General features: G+C 46.1%; 1 protein-coding gene across 1 annotated transcript; it reads left to right on the plus strand.

The window, feature by feature from the left end:
- Positions 1–151: 151 nt before the first annotated feature.
- Positions 152–19,157, plus strand: LOC129559617 (uncharacterized). The gene is made up of 4 exons (XM_055431551.2): positions 152–278; positions 15,760–15,886; positions 17,463–17,643; positions 18,062–19,157. Exons 1-4 carry the CDS (start codon positions 276–278, stop codon positions 19,155–19,157), a joined length of 1,407 nt encoding a protein of 468 aa, XP_055287526.1. The 5' UTR covers positions 152–275.
- The last annotated feature ends 94 nt before the right edge of the window (positions 19,158–19,251 follow it).

Below are 19,251 nucleotides of genomic sequence, written 5' to 3' on the forward strand. Positions count from 1 at the left end.
TGGGCGGAGTCCAGACAACCAGAATCAGGATAGGATGGGACCAGGAGAACTGTCCATCAAGGAGGAGGCGGGGAAGAATTAACGTCCAATCAGTGCGCGGGTCATGGAAAGCCGTCCAATCGGCACGCGACGGGTGCGCTTTCAGCCCCGGGAAGTTTCTCAGCCTCCGCAACACTGGTGTGAACTAGTCCCGGTATTTTCTGGTGTTCTGTCCCAGTGGCTCTTACTAACCGAGGTCGCAGGGCACGGTTTGGAGAACCCGGAACGAGGAGAATATGGTGAGTGCATGGCTCAGGGCCTTAAGAGAGAAAAGTTCCGGTTTGGACGGACCGGAACATGCCGAAAATGACAGCTGGCCAGGGTCTCCCCGCGTCCCACCCATGCGGTTCCAGCCCGAGTTCCCTCCCCGGCCGCGTGGTGGACACCCAGAGCCCTGTCCCGGGGTTCCGACCCGAGTCTCCCTCTCGGCCTCAAGGTGGGGTCCTGACGTCCTGTTCCGCGTCCTGACACAAGTTCTCCCTCGGTTGCGGGGTGGGGACCCAGCGTCCTGTCCTGGGGTCCCGCAAGGAAGGGACCCGACGTCCTGTTCTGGGTTCCGACCCATTTCCCCCCTCGGGGCGGGGGCGGCGGCGGCGGGGACCCGGCATTTTATCCCGGGGTCCCGACCAGAGTTCCCCATCTCGACCGTGGGGTAGGGACATGGCGCTTTGTCCTGTTATTGCGCGGGGTCCAGGGCGTCCGGACACAGCCTGCGGTCCCGTGGACGTCGGAGGGAGGACAGGACGGCTCCCAACGGGCCGTTAGGCTCAAAAGGAGGCGGTGGGGGCGGATCCTCCCTGAACCTCACAGATAAAGTCAAGTCCAGACTAGTCGAGGAGACTGTATGATAAAGAAACACTGCTGCAATAGGGCAGAGGCTCCAACCACACCGCAAAGGGCTTTCGTCTTCAATGAGAGGAGGGGGTTCAGGAGGGAAGTTGGGCTAGTGAGGCGTACGGATTCCGAGACCAGCGTGGCTGTGCTGAGTCCAGTTCAGCAACATAGAGCGAGAGACGGGTGCCGGCAGGGCATAAGAAAACACAGACAGAATAGAAAGAAAGATGGGACTGGGGAACTCAAGACCTCGGGGATCAAGAGCCCCGACACTCAATGCCGCATCACTTTTATTGAGCTTCTTGGTATGCAGAAAGTATCTGTTTTTTAAGATAACGTGTTTCCCATGTTCCCAGTCACGTCCCCAGTTAATGTTTTTCTTTTGAACTTCTATGTTATTTTCTGTACAAAGGGCACCATATGGCTGGGAGCAAAGATCCCCACAGGAACATCAGAGAAACAATCAGTGCGTGTGCAAGTAGCTTTCTGACCTGCGCTGACCGGGCATTGCTAAGTCCACACTCCTCTCTCTCCATCTGCTCAAGCAGGTCACTCTGACCCCAGCCAATCAGCCCGTATACTCTGGTTATTTTTTGTTGCTCTTTCCTGTTACTTTTTTCTCATGGTTTTGCAAAGACATCTGGAGAATGTTTTCCCACATGACTGAACTGGATAGGGCTCCTGTTCTCTGAAGAAGCTGACCAGGGACTTGTTCTGAACCTGTGTTGCTCAGACATGGGGGCGACCCAACGTTCAGGATCCTGTGGGGAGGAGTGTCCTAATGTGGGGTAAGAAATGGGACACAGAGAACTTGGTCAAGCCCAAATGTGTGGGACCACAGACCTTCTGGTGTCAAAGGTAAAATGTCAAAGCGGGGCTGGCCTCTGCATACCTGCAGGGAGCACCACAGAGTATCTTGTACTCTGGGAACTGATCCACAGTGACTTTCCCCACAAGTTGATTTCTGCCTCAGGAGGTCCCAATGCCCCTCCTGTCTCGTGTAGAACAGCAATCAGTATTGACTCTCTAAAGAAAAAAGAATTTTATTTGGGGTCTTAAGAATTGCAATTCGGGGGGACATGGATTTGAGTTGATGGAATACTATTTATGTTTTTGAGGCATGACAAGAAAATGTAAGCATATTGGCTCTTCCTAGTGTTGATTTGTGCGGCTCCATTAACCAGCAGACCTTCTCAAAGGTAGGAGTGTCTGCTCCACAAGAAAGATTTTAAAAAAAGTATTCCTCCTTCCCTGGTGGCTCAGATGGTAAAGCGTCTGCATCCAATGCGGGAGACCCGGGTTCGATCCCTGGGTTGGGAAGATCTCCTGGAGAAGGAAACGGCAACCCACTCCAGTACTCTTGCCTGGAGAATCCCACGGACGGAGGAGCCTGGTAGGCTATAATCCGTGGGGTCGCAAAGAGTCGGACACGACTGAGCGACTTCACTAATTCACTGATTCCTCCTTCTCCCACCAGTAGTGTAACTCCAAGATAATATTCCTTTCCTAATCCTGTCAGGGGTCATGCTGATCTCCTGCAGACTGTGTATTTTTGGTGAACTTTATGAGAAATGTCATTGTGTCATTTTGATGTATGTTCCTTTGACTCAAAATGTACATGACTTAGGCCTTCTTTGGAAGTCCATGGTTAATAATTCACCTTTTAATGTAGGGCACACAGGTTCATCCCTGGTTGGGGAACCTTAAATCCCACAAGCATCAGAGAGCGACCAAAAAAAAAAAAAGTATATGACTGCCTTAGACTTCTAGTAAGTGGAACAGTCCTCAGAGTTTTATAAGAAACTATCTCCTGGGTTATAATCCTCAGTTCAGTTCAGTTCAGTCGCTCAGTCGTGTCCGACTCTTTGCGACCCCATGAATCACAGCACGCCAGGCTTCCCTGTCCATCACCAAATCCCGGAGTTCACTCAAACTCATGTCCATCGAGTCGGTGATGCCATCCAGCCATCTCATTCTCTGTCGTCCCCTTCTCCTCCTGCCCCTAATCCTTCCCAGCATCAGACTCTTTTCCAGTGGTTGGCTTAAATAAAATTCTCTTATCTTCTCTATTCGATTCACTGTTAATTTTTCATCAATAGCGTAAAACTGAAAGAGTGTTGTAGGGAGGAGAAAGAGTATCAAGCTTATTAAAGGAAAAGCCACAGGGCTGTTAAAGTTGCCTGGAATGAACTATGGTAGACACTGACTGACACAGTGTCCTTGAGAGACAGGCTGTCATGAGTTATTTAGGGGAAGGGTCCGTTTAAGTATCTTGACTTTCTGAACCACTGGGCAAATGTTCTGGATGCCTGCATTAAGGCAGTAAGTAGTGAAAAGTTCAGATTCCATCTGGACTGATTCCTGCATAAACCCCAGTTCTTCAGTGGCCTCCTGGCTCCAGTTTATAGCGCTCCCTTAGTAATACTGACTCCATTTTATTTTTCCTTTCACACCTGCCTCGTCCTGTCCTGGCTCCCGGACTTTGGTGGTAGCCCTGAACAGGGAGCACTGAAAGGAACTGAGTGGCACTTTTATGTTGGGGAAAAGGGGACTGCAACCTGTGAACTGATGCTGTGTCCGTCTGGCCAAGGGTACATTCGGCTTTGAGTTCACCGGCGCTGCCAAGTCTCCTGGAACATAAGCCAGGGAGTAAAGGGCTGAAGCCGACTACCCATACTTCCGCCCTGCTTGAGCACGTGGCCTCCAGCCGGCCTGTCCCTCACAATCTAGTCCTTCACCAGTTCTCATTCAAGGCCCGGAAGGGGGTGTTCCCAGAGGCACATCCAATCAGGGACGGGTGTGGGCACGTTCGCCGACGTGGTGACGTCGCTCTCTGCTGCCAGGGCGTCCCATCGCAACCACCTCTCGGGACGCTCGGTGTTCCCTCGCTGTCGCTCTGACCTGCCTGAGCCATTGGGCTGCAGGGCCACAGAGAGAGCCACCTGAATGCGGGGGGAGGGACTGAAATGGTGAGTGCATAGGGTAGGCGCTGAGACTGGCTGGGGCTGGTTCGAACTGGCCGGGCGGTAGTCTCCAACGTCCTCTTCGTTTCGCTTGCTGGCCTCCTACTCCTTTCCGGTGCTCGCGGGGCTCCCGGGTCCCAATTCGTGCCTCCGGCCCTCGACCGCGATGTGGGGTCTCGTGAGTTCCGACTGGGTCCTTGGCCTGTCGGATGTCTGGCTGAGGACGAGGCAACGTCCGGAGCGGATGATCCGGTTCTGGGGTTCTATCCGGGACCTGACAGATGAAGTCAAGTTCAATTTGTCAGAGAGACTCTTTCGCAAATGCTGTTGCCAGAGCGCCGAGGCTCGGATCTCAGGGATGTGCCAGCGTCACCAACCACACGGAAATGTACTTTTCTGTGTGAGGAAGGCTCATTGACAGAATCAGAGGTCCTGTGGTCAGGGCATCCTCGGCCCAGTTCAGGGGGGACTTTTTCTGCCGCTCAGTGGTCCTCAGTTTGGGAGTTGTAGGGGCGGAGTGACCCAGAGTCAGGGGCATTTGGGAAGAGAAGCTTGGAGTAAAGTTTGGGTTAAAAAAATGGATGTTGATCTTAAAAATAACAGTTCAGTTCACTCTCTCAGTCGTGTCCGACTCTTTGCGACCCCATGAATCGCAGCACGCCAGGCCTCCCTGTCCATCACCAACTCCCGGAATTTACCCAAACTCATGTGCATCGAGTTGGTGATGTCATCCAGCCATCTCATCCTCTGTCGTCCCCTTCTCCTCCTGCCCCCAATCCCTCCCAGCATCAGAGTCTTTTCCAATGAGTCAAATCTTCGCATGAGGTGGCCAAAGTATTGCAGTTTCAGCTTCAGCATCAGTCCTTCCAATGAACACCCAGGACTGATCTCCTTTAGAATGGACTGGTTGGATCTCCTTGCAGCCCAAGGGACTCTCAAGAGTCTTCTCCAGCACCACAGTTCAAAAGCATCAATTTTTCGGGGCTCAGCTTTCTTCACAGTCCAACTTTCACATCCATACGTGACCACTGGAAAAACTATAGCCTTGACTAGACGGACCTTTGTTGGCAAAGTAATGTCTCTGCTTTTTAATATGCTATCTAGGTTGGTCATAACTTTCTTTCCAAGGAGTAAGCGTAACTAGGAAAAATGGATTTATTGGGGAACAACAAAAAATTGCAATTAGGGACAGACAAGGTATAGTAAAAGCTATAAGCAAGTCCAGCAAACTTATGCATTGGGGAGAAAGGAGGGAATTGGCAGGGGTTGTATTGGTGTAATAAAATCCATGAAGAAAATGGAAAATTCAATTTTTCTCATTGGCTAGTTGCTGGGGTAGTCAATTTCTTGAGAAGATGCAGTGTATATACATGTTTTTCTGTTGGGTGCTGTACTTGATGATTCTTTCTTGTTTTCCATTTTTCTCTTGGGATCCACAGTCCACATTTCTTCCTCTAATTGATGTCAAGTGGTACTGGGTGAGGCTCTCCCTTCTGGCTCCACCCTTTATTCTTTTTAAGTAGTTTTCACTTTCTTGATTTTCACATGGGCCATTGAGAACACTTGGTCAAGACTGTGGCATTGAAACAACCCAAACCTTCTAACAAGAGACCTTTATTCAAATGACTTATTCCAGAGGGAGAAGGGTCTGTTCCACCAGACACAGGGGACCCTGCAGGAGGGAGGACATGTGACCCTAAGATCTGCAAGTGTCTCAAGAGCTGGGCAAGGAGAATTTTCCTTTTACAGAGAGGAGTGGCCAGAACCAGGAAGGGCGAGGTGTGGTGCTTGGACAGTAGATCCCTGAGGCCAGCCTGTCGTTAGGGATCTGTGTGCTGGCTGGGGTGAAGCAGGCCAAAGTTCAGGGGGAAGTCGAGGGGCTGAACCAAAGTTTGGCCAACAAGCACTTGTTCTGCGTGGTCATTGGGGCAAGCAGGTCCCCTGATCATAATGAGGCGGAAATGGGGCTTTGGTGTTGGGGGACGGTATCTGGCCTTGCCCTGAATAAACAAAGGGTCTCCGTGTGAGTCTTCTCTGAATCAAGTGGGGCAGTTTCTTGTAGCTTCCCATTTTCCAGAACACCGAAGTGTGGAGGGTCCTTTCACCTTCCATACATGTTTCCAGGAGCACACAGCTCACAGAGGGTTCAGCGTTGTCCCCTGATATGGGGGAGCAGCCTCCTCTGGTCCAGCTCAGCACAAATAACTTCCCTTCCTCCAGCTTCCGGTTTCAGCAGGTGTAAAATACTGAATTCTTCTTGCCTGGGTTCTCCTCAGTGAGGGTGGTAACATCTCAGGTCTCTGCTCTTTCCTGAAGGCTTGGATTCTCCTGGTTCTTTGGGACTTAACCAGAGATGCCTCTGGAGAGAAGGGAATGTTCTGTCCTCCATTAGAATTGCCAGAAATGCAGGCATTCCCACCCCTTCATGTGAAGTGGGTGGAAATGTGATTGAAAAAGATTCTTAGGAATCTTAGCAATTCTTCCATGAAGGGTGTCTGGTACTGGTCCACTTCCTGTTATTAGTCAGTCAGCAGACAGAAATTCTGGGAACAGAGACCTGTGCTATGGAGACTTGCTCACTTCTTTTTAGATGAGTCACAGCTTGTTGTTATGAGGAGTTAGTGAACTGATGCCTGTCTTCTCAAAGGGATGAGCAGTAACCAGTTTCTCAAACCAGAAACCTGCCCTAAAATTTCCCTCCCCTGCGTTATCCAGGAACACAGGAGGAAGCAGCAATTTTACAGACCCTCATTCACAGAGATGGGGCATCATGTCTCCTGTAAATGACCCAAAGCTGGTGCATCCCCTGGGGTTGGGGACAAGCTGAGCCTGGGAACGAGAGGAAGGAAGGTGCCCTGGGGTCTTGCTGGTGCCCTTCCCCACATGGGTGTCCTCTACCGTAGAACCACCACAGAAAGAGCTGTTAATGGCAGGAGGGTGGGGGAGGGGATCTACCTGCAGAAGTGCTTGGGGTGATGTGTCCCCTAAGGCTGGTTGTTTCCTGACCTTTGCTTTTGGCCTCATCCAGGGAGTTGGTGGATTGTGAGGTGTGTGCCCTGAGTGAGTGTGACGGTCAGACATGGTGAAGTCTCCTTGGGTTCAACTGCAACTGAGAGGGTGGGATGAACTTGAGGGTTTCCTCCAGGTGAAAATTGAAGCTCAGAGGAGGGGCCTTTTCTTACCACCACGGGGAAGCTCAGTCCCTCCCCCTGCCCTGGGGGCACCCCCTTGGCCCCCAGTTCACACAACTTTGGCCTTCTGACTTGGGGTCTCCTGTGCACCATGGGCAGCAGGCTGCTGATCTGAGCGGCTCACACTTGGCTGCTCTTCCCTTTTGTTTCCTCGATGAGTCTTCTGCCCTGTGACTCAGTGTACAAGTGTGTAAGATATTTTTCTTCCATTACGTGAAGGTGTAGGGTTTTGTTTTTTCAGGTACACTTGCTTATGTGTGTGTACAGTTTTTTAAAGAACCATTTACTTATTTTGGAGCTGTGCTGGGTCTTCATTGCCGCATTTGGGCTTTCTCTAGTTGCAGTGAGCAGAGGCTTCTCTTGTGGTTCCCAGGCTCTAGAGTGCAGGCTCAGTGGTTGTGATTCACGGGTGTAGTTGCCCCTCGGCTTGTGGGATCTTCCCAGACCAAGGATCAAACCCATGTCCCCTTCACTGGCAAGTGGATTCTTAACCTCTGGACCACCAGGGAAGTCCTTTAAATCTATTGTTAATTTCCTGTTGTATCCTCTTTTCCTTTCTTTCTGGGACGCCAGTGTTGCTAATGCTTTGTGTTTGTCCCACGGGTCTCTAAGACACTTGTCACTTATTTTTTGTCGGTTTTCTCTCCGTTGTTCAGATTGTTGTTGTTCAGTCGCTCAGTCACATCCGACTCTTTGTGACCCCACGGACTGCAGCACACCAGGGTTCCCTGTCTTTCATTCCCTGTCTTTCACCATCTCCCGGAGTTTGCTCAAACTCATGCCTATTGAGTAGGTGATGCCATCCAACCATCTCATCCTCTGTTGTCGCCTTCTCCTCCTGCCTTCCATCTTTTCCAGCATCAGGGTGTTTTCCAGTGAGTCAACTCTTTGCATCAGATGGCCAAAGTATTGGAGCTTCAACTTCAGCATCAGTCCTTCCAATGGATATTCAGATTTTATTTCATTTAGGATTGACTGGTTTGATCTCCTTGCAGCCCAAGGGGACTCTCAAAAGCCTTCTCCAACACCACAGTTCAAACACATCTGTTCTTTAGCGCTCAACCTTCTTTATGCTCCAACTCACATTTGTACATGACTATTGGGAAAACTATAGCTTTGACTAGAGGGACTTTTGTTGGCAAAGTAATGTCTCTGCTTTTTAATACACTGTATAAGTTTGTTGTAGCTTTTCTTCCAAGGAGCAAGGGTCTTTTAATTTCGTTGTGGCAGTCACCATCTGCAGTGATTTTGGAGCCCAAGAAAATAAAGTCTGTCACTATTTCCATTGTTTCCCCATCTATTTGCCATGAAGTGATGGGACCAAATGCCATGATTTTAGTTTTTTGAATGTTGAGTTTTAAGTCAGCTTTCCTCTTTCATCTTCATCTTCATCAAGAGGCTCTTTAGTTCCTCTTCACTTTCTGCCATAAGGGTGGTGTCATCTGCATATCTGAAGTTACTGATATTTCTCCTGGCAGTCTGGATCCCAGCTTGTGCTTCACGCAGCCTGGCACTTGGTGTGATGTACTCTGTATGTAAATTAAAATAAAAGGGTGACAATATACAGCTTTTGACATACTCCTTTCCCAATTTTGAACCAGTCTGTTGTTCCATGTCTGGTTCTTTTGCTTCTTGACCTGCATACAGGTTTCTCAGGAGGCAGGTAAGGTGGTCTGGTATTCCCATCTCTTTAAGAATTTTCCACAGTTTCTTGTGATCCACACAATCAAAGGCTTTGGTGTAATCAGTGAAACAGAAGTAGATGTGTTTTTGGAACTCTCTTGCCTTTTCTATGACCCAACGGATATTGGCAATTTGATCTCTGGTTCCTCTGCCTTTTCTAAATCCACCTTGTGTATCTGGAGGTTCTTGGTTCACATAATGTTGAAGCCAGCCTAGCTTAAAGGATTTTGAGCATGACCTTGCTAGCTTGTGAAATGAGTATAACTGTGCAGTAGTTTGAACATTCTTTGGCATTGCCCTTCTTTGGGATTGGAATGAAAACTGACCTTCTCCAGTCCTGTGGCCCTGTTGAGTTTTCTGAATTTGCTGGCATATTGAGTTCAGCACTTTAACAGCATCATCTTTTAGGATTTGAAATAGCTCAGCTGGAATTCCATCACCTCCACTAGCTTTGTTTGTAGTGATGCTTCCTAAGGCCCACTTGACTTCACATTCCAGGATGTCTGGCTCTAGGTGAGTGATCACACCATCATGATTATCCGGGTCATTAAGATCTTTTTTGTACAGTTCTTCTGTGTATTCTTAATATCTGTGTATCTCTTAATATCTTCTGCTTCTGTTAGGTCTATACCGTTTCTGTCCTTAATGGTGCCCATCTTTGCATGAAATGTTCTTCGGTATCTCTACTTTTCTTGAAGAGATCTCTAGTCTTTCCCATTCTGTTTCTTTGCATTGTTCACGTAGGAAGACTTTCTCCTTGCTATTCTTTGGTACTTTGCATTCAGATGGGTATATCTTTTCTTTTCTTCTTTGCCTTTTGCTTCTCTTTTCTCAGCTATTTGTAAGGCCTCCTAAGACAACCATGCTGCCTCTTTGGGGATGGTTTTGATCACTGCCTCTTGTACAGTGTTATCCATAGTTCTTCAGGGACTCTATCAGATTTAATGCCTTAAATCAGTTTGGTTAAATTCTGATGTCCTACCTTCAAGTTGATTGATTCTTTTCTCTGTCATATTCACGCTGTATTTTAAACCATCCAGTTTTTTAGTTCAGTTACTGTATTTCAGTTCTAAACTTCCCATTTGGTTCTTCTTTGTAGCTTTTATTTCTTTGCTGAGACTTTCAATTTTTTGTTTCAAGTGTGTTTGTAATTACTCATTGAAGTATTTTCTATAGCTTTAAAACCCTTGCCAGATAATTCCCTGTGTGATTTTGATGTTGGTGTCTGTTGGTTGTCTTTGAGGTATAGGTTTTTATTCATTGGTTGGTTGATAGCACCTCCCAGCAATCAGCCCCCTGGATGACAATTGTCCTGATCTTTTTTTTATTCTTTGCAGCTTTGCAGGTGTCCCTCATCACCAGCGGTGTTTTATTTGGTTTTGCTTCTGCTGCATTTGTAGTAAGTGAAGGTGACCAGTTCCACACCAGTAGCGGCACACAGAAGACTTCTCTGTGGTTCTCAGTCCATCTGTTTCAAACGTGCTCATGTCAAAGGAAGGGCTCCCCCAGTTAACTCCTCCATCCAGTCCTTGTGGGGCTTGGGTTGTCTCACATTAAAAAAAAAAATGTATTTGGCAGCACATGGGTCTTTAGTTGCAGCATGTGAACTCCTAGTTGCAGTATGTGGGACCTAGTTCCCTGACCAGGGATCGAACCCAGGTCCCCTACATTGAGAGCATGGAGTCTTAGCCACTACACAACCAGGGAAGTCCCTCACATTTATTTTTGATTTGTCAGCAGTGCTGTTATTCTCCTTTTTGTCTCCCAACTCTAAGTGCTGCTGCTGCTAAGTCACTTCAGTCGTGTCCAACTCTGTGTGACCCCATAGACGGAAGCCCACCAGGCTCCCCCGACCCTGGGATTCTCTAGGCAAGAACACTGAAGTGGGTTGCCATTTCCTTCTCCAATGCATGAAAGTGAAAAGTGAAAGTGAAGTCGCTCAGTCGTATCCGACCCTTATCAACCCCACGGACTGCAGCCTACCAGGCTCCTCCATCCATGGGATTTTCTAGGCAATAGTACTGGAGTGGCTTGCCATTGCCTTCTCGGAACTCTAAGTGCAAGGTATAAATATTTTATATCTAGGAGAAAAATTGTGGGATTGTAGATTATAGATAAGTTAGAAATAGAAGTGTAGAGGGGTGACTGGAGTTGAGTGTTTATTCCATGCCATTTCTAGCACTTGGAGAATCCAACTTAATTTTGTTCATCTTTTGTGTCCATTTTGTGTGAAATGGGGTCTACTTGTGATAGTGAATTGGTTTTTACTGATAACCATTGGTGGTGAGCATTTCTTTCAATGGGTAATTCATCTTCTGTGAAATAGTTTCCTCACCTTGAACTCATTTGTATGTCTACTGATTTCTTATGTTTTATTTACATACTGTGGACATTCATCTTTTTTCATTTCTTGGTATGGCAAATATGTTCTCCTAGATTGTGAGTTATCATTTCTCTCGATTTTTTACTTTTTAAAATTCATTGTTAATTGGAGAATAATTACTTTACAATGTTGTGTTGCTTTCTGCCTTACAAGAAAGTGAATCAGCCATAAATATACATATATTCCCTCCCTCCTGAACCTCCCTCCCACCCCCACCCCAATTTTGGGTAATTCTTAACTTTAATAGACTTGGATGGAATTTATCCATCTCTTCCTTTGTAGCTTACTCTTTTTTCCATATATAAGAAAACTCATCCTATCCTCAAGTCATAAATGTGTTTCCCTGTAGTGTCTCATAGTGTCCTACTTTCTTCTTTCACAGTTAAGTCCACAGTGAATTGGTTATTGTACATGTAGTTATAAGAGAAAAGATTTCTTACTCCCCTGGGAGATAGCTGCTGCCCCATGTGTCAGGAGCCCCCTCCCAGCAGCACATGCCCTGGCATAGATCCAGCTGGGCCTGTTTCTGTGCATTGTGATTTTTTCCATAGGTGTATCTATCCATCCCTCTGTTAATGCCATCCTGTCATAATCACTGTAGTTTAAAACGTTTCAATATACATTAGGAAACATCCCACCACCTTACTCCATAGAAAATCTTGGTTGTTTTTAGAAATTCATCTTTTATTTCAGTTTTTAGAAGTGGTTTTTAAGTTAAACAAAGCAAAACAAACCAGCCCTAAAAGAAACCTTGTTGTACACTGGAATGGTACTTTCATAAAATTCTTAAACGTTTGGGAGAAGGTGACATGGTCTCTTCTGTGGATATGGCTCATCGCTCCATTTCTTTCTTTCTACTATTGTCATTAAATGTTTTGGAATTTATCCACTAAAACATTTTTATAGACATAATTGAGAAAGAAAACTAGTATTAGTAACAATAAGTTTTTACTTTTAATTTAAAAAAAATTTTTTTTTTCCTGTGGCATGAGTCTAGCCCTGTTGTTTTAGGTTATTACCCCAGTGCCATTTTGACAGTCTCTAACCTTCTACCCCGGAGAAGGCAATGGCACCCCACCCCACTCCAGTACTCTTGCCTGGAAAATCCCGTGGACAGAGGAGCCTGGTAGGCTGCAGCCCATGGGGTCGCTAAGAGTTGGACACAACTGAGCGACTTCACTTTCACTTTTCACTTTCATGCATTGGAGAAGAAAATGGCAACCCACTTCAGTGTTCTTGCCTAGAGAATCCCAGGGACAGGGGAGCCTGGTGGGCTTCCGTCTATGGGGTCGCACAGAGCTGGACACGACTGAAGTGACTTAGCAGCAGCAGCAACCTTCTACCCATTACACTACCAGTGGTAGCCCTGATGCGGTGCTGGGTGGGGTAAGGAGGGCACCAAGTGAGACAGAGATGTGGGGAAGGCAAGGGCGTCTAGACTGGGTGGCATTGAGAGAATGGGCTGGATGGCTCATGCTGGGACTCTCACTCATTTGGGGAGCTCATGGGGCAGTGGGGAGGGCTGCCTGGGATGGAGGAGCCAAGTAGGGCACATGGATGTGGGGGGGACACTTGGGCTGAGGGCCAGATGGCGGCCTGCTCCCGGGACACACACACACTCAGACACCACTCTCGGATGAACACTTGGACACACATACCAATACGCTTCTTAACCTGCACCCTGCCCTCAGCTCCCTGTCTCTCACCCTGCTGTCCTTTTCTATCCCACTTATGCAGCATAGCCAGATAACATTTATAGTGGGGAAACAGTGGAAACAGTGTCAGACTTTATTTTGGGGGGCTCCAAAATCACTGTGGATGCTGATTGCAGCCATGAAATTAAAAGATGCTTACTCCTTGGAAGGAAAGTTATGACCAACCTAGATAGCATATTAAAAAGCAGAGACATTACTTTGCCAACAAAGGTCTGTCTAGTCAAGGCTATGGTTTTTCCAGTGGTCATGTATGGATGTGAGAGTTGGACTGTGAAGAAGGCTGATCACCGAAGAATTGATGCTTTTGAACTGTGGTGCTGGAGAAGACTCTTGAAAGTTCCTTGGACTGCAAGGAGATCCAACCAGTCCATTCTAAAGGAGATCAATCCTGGGTGTTCATTGGAAGGACTGATGCTAAAGCTGAAACTGCAATACTTTGGCCACCTCATGCGACGAGTTGACTCACTGGAAAAGACTCTGATGCTGGGAAGGATTGGGGGTGGGAGGAGAAGGGGACGACAGAGAATGAGATGGCTGGATGGCATCACCGACTCGATGGACATGAGTTTGAGTGAACTCCGGGAGTTGGTGATAGACAGGAAAGCCTGGCGTGCTGTGATTCTTGGGGTCGCAAAGAGTCGGACACAACTGAGTGACTGAACTGAACTGATGGCCTGTCTTCCTGCCAGAAGGCAAGCTCCAAGAAGGCAGGGTGCTTGGCCTGCCTTGTCCACTGCTATATGTCCAGCTCCTTAGGCTTAAGTGCTCAGTAGGTAAGAACCTGGTGGCTCAGGTGGTAAAGAACCTGTTTGCAATGCAGGAGAATTGTGTTTGATTCCTGGGTCAGGAAGATTCCTTGGAGAAGGGAAAGGCAACCCAGACCAGTATTCTTGCCTGGAGAATTCCATGGGCAGGGGAGTCTGGCGGGCTACAGTCCATGGAGTTGCAAAGAATCAAACACCACTGAGCATGGATGCACGCAGATAAGAACTGAGCGAACAAGTGAACCCTGAAAATCACAGTCAGGTGTGTGCCACCTGGTACCTACGCAAACATGCCCAGTGGCCCACAATACTACCACAGATGTTCTCAGACACTGATGTTTTCAGTCACATGCCGCACTTGCTTACCCCCAGACCCACACATCCATGCAACACAGACCTTGCTGCCACTCACAGGTTCTTTCAGATTCACACCCAACTGTCCAGGTTCCAAGGCTTGTACTCCTGCAGACACATACCAACATGTCCCTGCTCCTCACCTTCTCAGCTTTTAAAAGTTGATTATATTTTTAAAAGATGTGTTTAAACATTTACATTTCATCTGCTTGTTTTGCTTGATCAAAATACACTGAGATTTGTTTCTGTGAGTTTGCAGTCTGCAGTGATATGATACTGCCAGTGGGCATTTGTGAGTTCTGATAATGTTTTTAAAGTTCATTGATTTTTTTGCTATGGATCAGTACTTCCTTCCTCTTGTTTCCAGTAATGTCCCATTGTGAGATTAGCTGAATTTGTTTATCCAAGTCAGTTGATGGCCTTCTGAGTTGTTCCCACGTTTTGGCTGTCACAACTCATGTGGCTGTGAATGTTTGTGTGTATTCGTTTTTGTGTTGGTGTTTTACTTTCACCTCTCTTGGGTAGATAGCTAGCTAGAGTGGAATCGCTATTATATGGTGCTGTGTTAATAATCTTCAGGATTTGCTGAACTGTTTTCCAAAGTGGCTTCACTATTTTACCTTCTCTCTAGTGGTAGTTGAGGGTTCCAAGTTCCTCACATCCTCGCCAACACTGCTTGTCTGTCTTACAGCTCTCCTAGTGGGTATGAAGAAGTATCTGTGGTTTTCATTTGAATTTCCTTGATGACTAATGTCCCTTTTTTTTTTTTCCCTTTGGCCACACCGCACAGCTTGCGGGATCTTAGTTTTCTGACTAGGGAGCCAGCTGAGCAACCAGGCAGTGAAAGCGCTGAGTCCTAACCCCAGGACCACTAGCAAACTACCTAATATTCCACATTTTTGATTAGCAAACCCCAGTTGCAGCCCAAGGTGAGGTAGCCTTGTCTTTGTAGCTGATATAGTAGGAATTTTATCATTTAGATTTCCAGAATATATCTTTGATTAAAATTCTAATTTATAAAAATAATCGTTTGCTTTGTATTTCAGGGGTGTGGTGTCAGCCTATATTGTCCTAAAGATAATAATTAGGTGTCTTTTTTCTCTCTGTTCAAATTACCTTCGACTCTGTTGCCATCAGATCTTTTGCAGTTCTTCTTTGTGGCACATCTTCCTTGTACTCTGGGCACTTGGTTATCTATCTGAGAGACCCTGCTAGCTCAACCAATCCCTCAGGAGCCAGGTTTCCTCTTAACCTCACATTAACTCCATGGGTGTCCCAGGCCCTGGACCCTGACCTGTGTCTATGCCCTTGGTGTCCACTTCATCCTGGCAGAGGGTTGTGTGTCTGTTTCTGTCGGATATGAGGGGACCAGACCAGGCTTTTATATGCTGTTTCAGTCAAAGTGAAAGTTGTTCAGATGCAGCAGTCCTGGAAAATCTGTGTCCACAACCTCCTGACAGTATGCTCCCATTCTTGGAGAATCAAGGAAATAACTTACAAGCAGGCCACATACCCATTTCCAAGTCATCTGAATAATGATTTCATTTTCAGTACTTGTCCACTCTCATGATCTGCTCTGTTTCATTAAAAACAGTTCTTTTTCATTATGTGTGTGTTTATCAGTTATTGCTGTTACACTTTGCTTCAGTGTCCAGCACTCACCGTCACTGAGGAACCTGCATTAGATTTGCTGGCATGTGATCATTTCCTGCAAGAGTATGAGCTCAGGAGTCCTAGGAACTGAGTCCAGTTCCCACCTGTCAGCCTCCCCATCCTCCCACACTCGGGGGTGAAGAAGGAGCCTCGCTGACACAGAATATATGGCTATTTCAGGACTCAGTGGTCTTTGAAGACGTGGCTGTGAACTTCACCCTGGAGGAGTGGGAACTGTTGGACCCTGCTCAGAGGAAGCTCTACAGAGATGTGATGCTGGAGACCTGCAGGAACCTGGCCACTGTGGGTGAGGACAGCTTCCTCCCTGCACTAAGTCTTTAGCGAACAGTTACTTCTTACAATGTCTTTTCTTATGAGTGATGAGGATGGGAATATTTTGAAAAAAATGGCAAACATGGTCCCCACCTTTTTAGAACCTACCTAGAGTAGATAGCTTTTCCATGATAGTGTTACTATACTGAATTGATTTTTACTACTCTTGATCAGAATCCTGAGGCTCCCTAATTTCACAACTGACCACACTGTCCAGTGTCACCTTGGGGCAGTGAGAGAAGCATAATGGTTTTCACCCTGTGAAAGGTATCCTGTGATCAGTACACATTTGAGATGATCTTGCTGCAGTTAAACCTACACTTAACCTGTCCTTCACCCACCCCATGAGGAGCATTCTCTAGGAGCATTTTGGCAACTGCACTCTGTTCCACCTCCCAGAGGCAGCTGGGTCCATGGACTTCATTCAGGGCCTCTGTACCTGCGATCACCAGGGAGCACACCTGCTCGGGAGGAGCAGGTTCTGGGTCAGGGAGGGATATTTGGACATACCCGTTAGGAGCACAACTCAGGTCTCTGAGAATGTGATAGGTGTCATTAACTTGGCTTCCTTCTTGGAGTTTTCGTCCATTCTTGTCCACTTGAAGTCTTTTTGGAGCTCCTCTGACAAAGGGATCATTTTGAAAAGTGCATTTTGCCCAGTTCCTTTCTACTTCTGTGAGGTACTTACTAGTGAACAGACTGCCATTTTGACTTATTTTCCCTATGATGGCCATCACTTTCTCCTTGGGTTCAGTTAATATATTAATATAGCTCACAAAACTCAGAGAAACATGCTTCTTACTAGATCACAGGTTCATTATTAAAGGATATAATTCAGGAACAGCTACATATAAGAAATGCATCTAGATTTGAAAAGGAGTTTCCTTGCTTCTCCAGGTGCCAGTCTCACCACATCTCTATGTGTTCATCAACCTAGAAGCTCTCCAAACCTTTTTTTCATGCCTTCATTACATAGGCATGGTTGATGAAGTCACAAGCCATTGCCAGTTGATTTGATCTCTAGCTGCCCCCTCACCCCCAGAGGTTTTGGGGGTGCTGGGGGATATGGGTGGGACTGAAAGTTTAAACCCTTTAATCACGTGCTTGTCTTTATTGGCAATTAGTCCCCATACTCAGGTTCTTTGCAACAGTTTCTTTCATTAATATAAACTCAATTGGGATGGAAAAGGCTTGTTATGAATCATAGGAAACCTATTTCACCTTTCTGATCCTGAAGCATTTTCTGGAAATGAGCACAAGAGACCACATATTATTCTGTTGCTTTTATTGCTCAGGAAATTCCAAGGGTTTTGAGATCCCTGAGCAGGAAACTGTGGATAAGGATCCAGTTTATTTGAGAAGTACATGTTGGTCATCTCAGTGACCAAATGTGTGTGTGTGTCCACAATATCACACATCTCCTTTCTTCCTTTATAAAATTATATTACGTTTTTGAATGAGTCTATGGAGAGAAATCTAGGTATGGTCTCTCTTTCCTTTCCCCCACCATTTCTTTCCCAATGATTTAATTATGCTTCCAATTATTGCAGGTTCTTGCCCTCAAGTTAAAGTCAGTATATCAAGTCCTCAGTGGGATATTTTGGAGACTGGACTATGTATTGAATGGGAAGTTGTAAGATTCACAAGAAATGACTCTAGGTCTGTTTTAGGAGAAAACTGGGCATTTCATAACCTACGAGATCAGCATCTAACTCAGGAGAGGCGTGTGAGGTGAGTAGCACTCCCACAGGGAGAAGGGGAATGAGGGATCTCAGCAGAGTGTTAGACTCATGTGATGGTAAAGGAAGGTGTAAACTTAGCTTAACAATTGTAAAGTTAGCTAATAAACAATTGTGTACTCAAGAATTTTTACAAAACAATACTTTTATAAGTGTGCTATAGGCACTGAGCATCAGAAACTTAATTCAGTAGGAAACAATGATTAGAAAACCTCATGTAAAAAACACTGAATTTATGGCTCTCTCTGAGCCCTCAACCAGAGCATTAACCTTTGTTGCACTTTCTCACATTGCAGAGAGTGCTGAAAACATGCCCATTAATTGAAAATCACAAATATATAGTCAAAATAATAATGAATAACCATAAAGAAATCATTAATCCCTAATAATTCACTTCCTGTTTTGACCAGAAATCATTTGGTGAAAAGTCTCTGTGAAGGTAAAGAAGATCATCAATGTCTAAAAACGCCAAACAAGATTATAGATGTTACTGTGCATGAGAGTTATCAGACTAAAATTCAGCCTCATCAATGCATTACTTGTGGAAAAGCCTTCAGGGATCATTCTTTCAAGAAGAATCAGCAAAAGTCTCCCATTGGGCAAAAACCTTATACATGTGAGGAATGTGGACAAACCTGCAGCTGTGTCTTGTGCCTCAGCCCTGCTGGGGAAACAGACTTTATAGAGAAACCCGATAAATGTCAAGATGCTGGGAGAGCATCTAAGAGATGCATGAAGAGTCACAGCAGTAAACAATCCTTAGACTGTAAAAAATCTGGAAAAGCTCTCACTTTTCAGGGACATAAGAGAGGTCAATATGGCCAGAAAATCTATATGTGTGACGTGTGTGGGAAATCTTTCAGTTATTATTGCCAACTTAAACGGCACGTGAGAACTCACACTGGAGAGAAACCCTATAAGTGCAAAGAATGCGGGAAAGCTTTTACTGGCATCTCACACTTCCGAGAACATGTGCGAATGCACACTGGAGAGAAGCCCTATGAGTGTAAGCAGTGTGGCAAGGCTTTCAGCTGGTGCACTTACCTTCGGGAACACATGCGAACACACAGTGGAGAAAAGCCCTATGAATGTAAGCAGTGTGGCAAAGCTTTCCCCTATCTCAAATCCCTGCAAGGACATGTGAGGATACACACAGGAGAAAAGCCTTATGTGTGTAATGATTGTGGGAAATCCTACAGTTGTCCTAAGTACTTCAGAAAACACGTGAAAACACACAGTGGAGTAAAACCCTATGAATGTACAGAATGCAGGAAAGCATTCATCACTTCTTCATCCCTTCGAGAACACATGAAAACACACAGTGAAGAGAAGCCTTATCAGTGCCAGCAGTGTGGGAAAGCCTTCAGGTATCCGAGATCTTTGCAAGGACACATGATAACTCACAGTGAAGAGAAACCGTACGAATGTCAGCAGTGTGAAAAAGCCTACAGGTGTCTCATATCCCTGCAGAGACACATGAAGACGCACACTGGCGAAAAATTCTGAATACGAAGACTGGTGGGAAAGCCTTCTCCCTTAAAACCTTATAAATGAAGCAGTCAAGGGGGAGAAACATTATGAATGGAAAGAATGCAGGGAA

This window comes from Moschus berezovskii, chromosome 8 (assembly GCF_049115385.1).
Source record: "Moschus berezovskii isolate FMDL1 chromosome 8, NW_MosBer_1.0, whole genome shotgun sequence".
NCBI classification, from domain to species: Eukaryota; Metazoa; Chordata; class Mammalia; order Artiodactyla; family Moschidae; genus Moschus; species Moschus berezovskii.

Bases quoted from the DNA above. Each gene is read 5' to 3' on its own strand.
- LOC129559617 (XM_055431551.2), top strand. The intron at 15,887-17,462 runs GTGAGGACAGCT...CAATTATTGCAG, and splicing joins CAGGAACCTGGCCACTGTGG to GTTCTTGCCCTCAAGTTAAA. The intron at 17,644-18,061 runs GTGAGTAGCACT...TGTTTTGACCAG, and splicing joins ACTCAGGAGAGGCGTGTGAG to AAATCATTTGGTGAAAAGTC.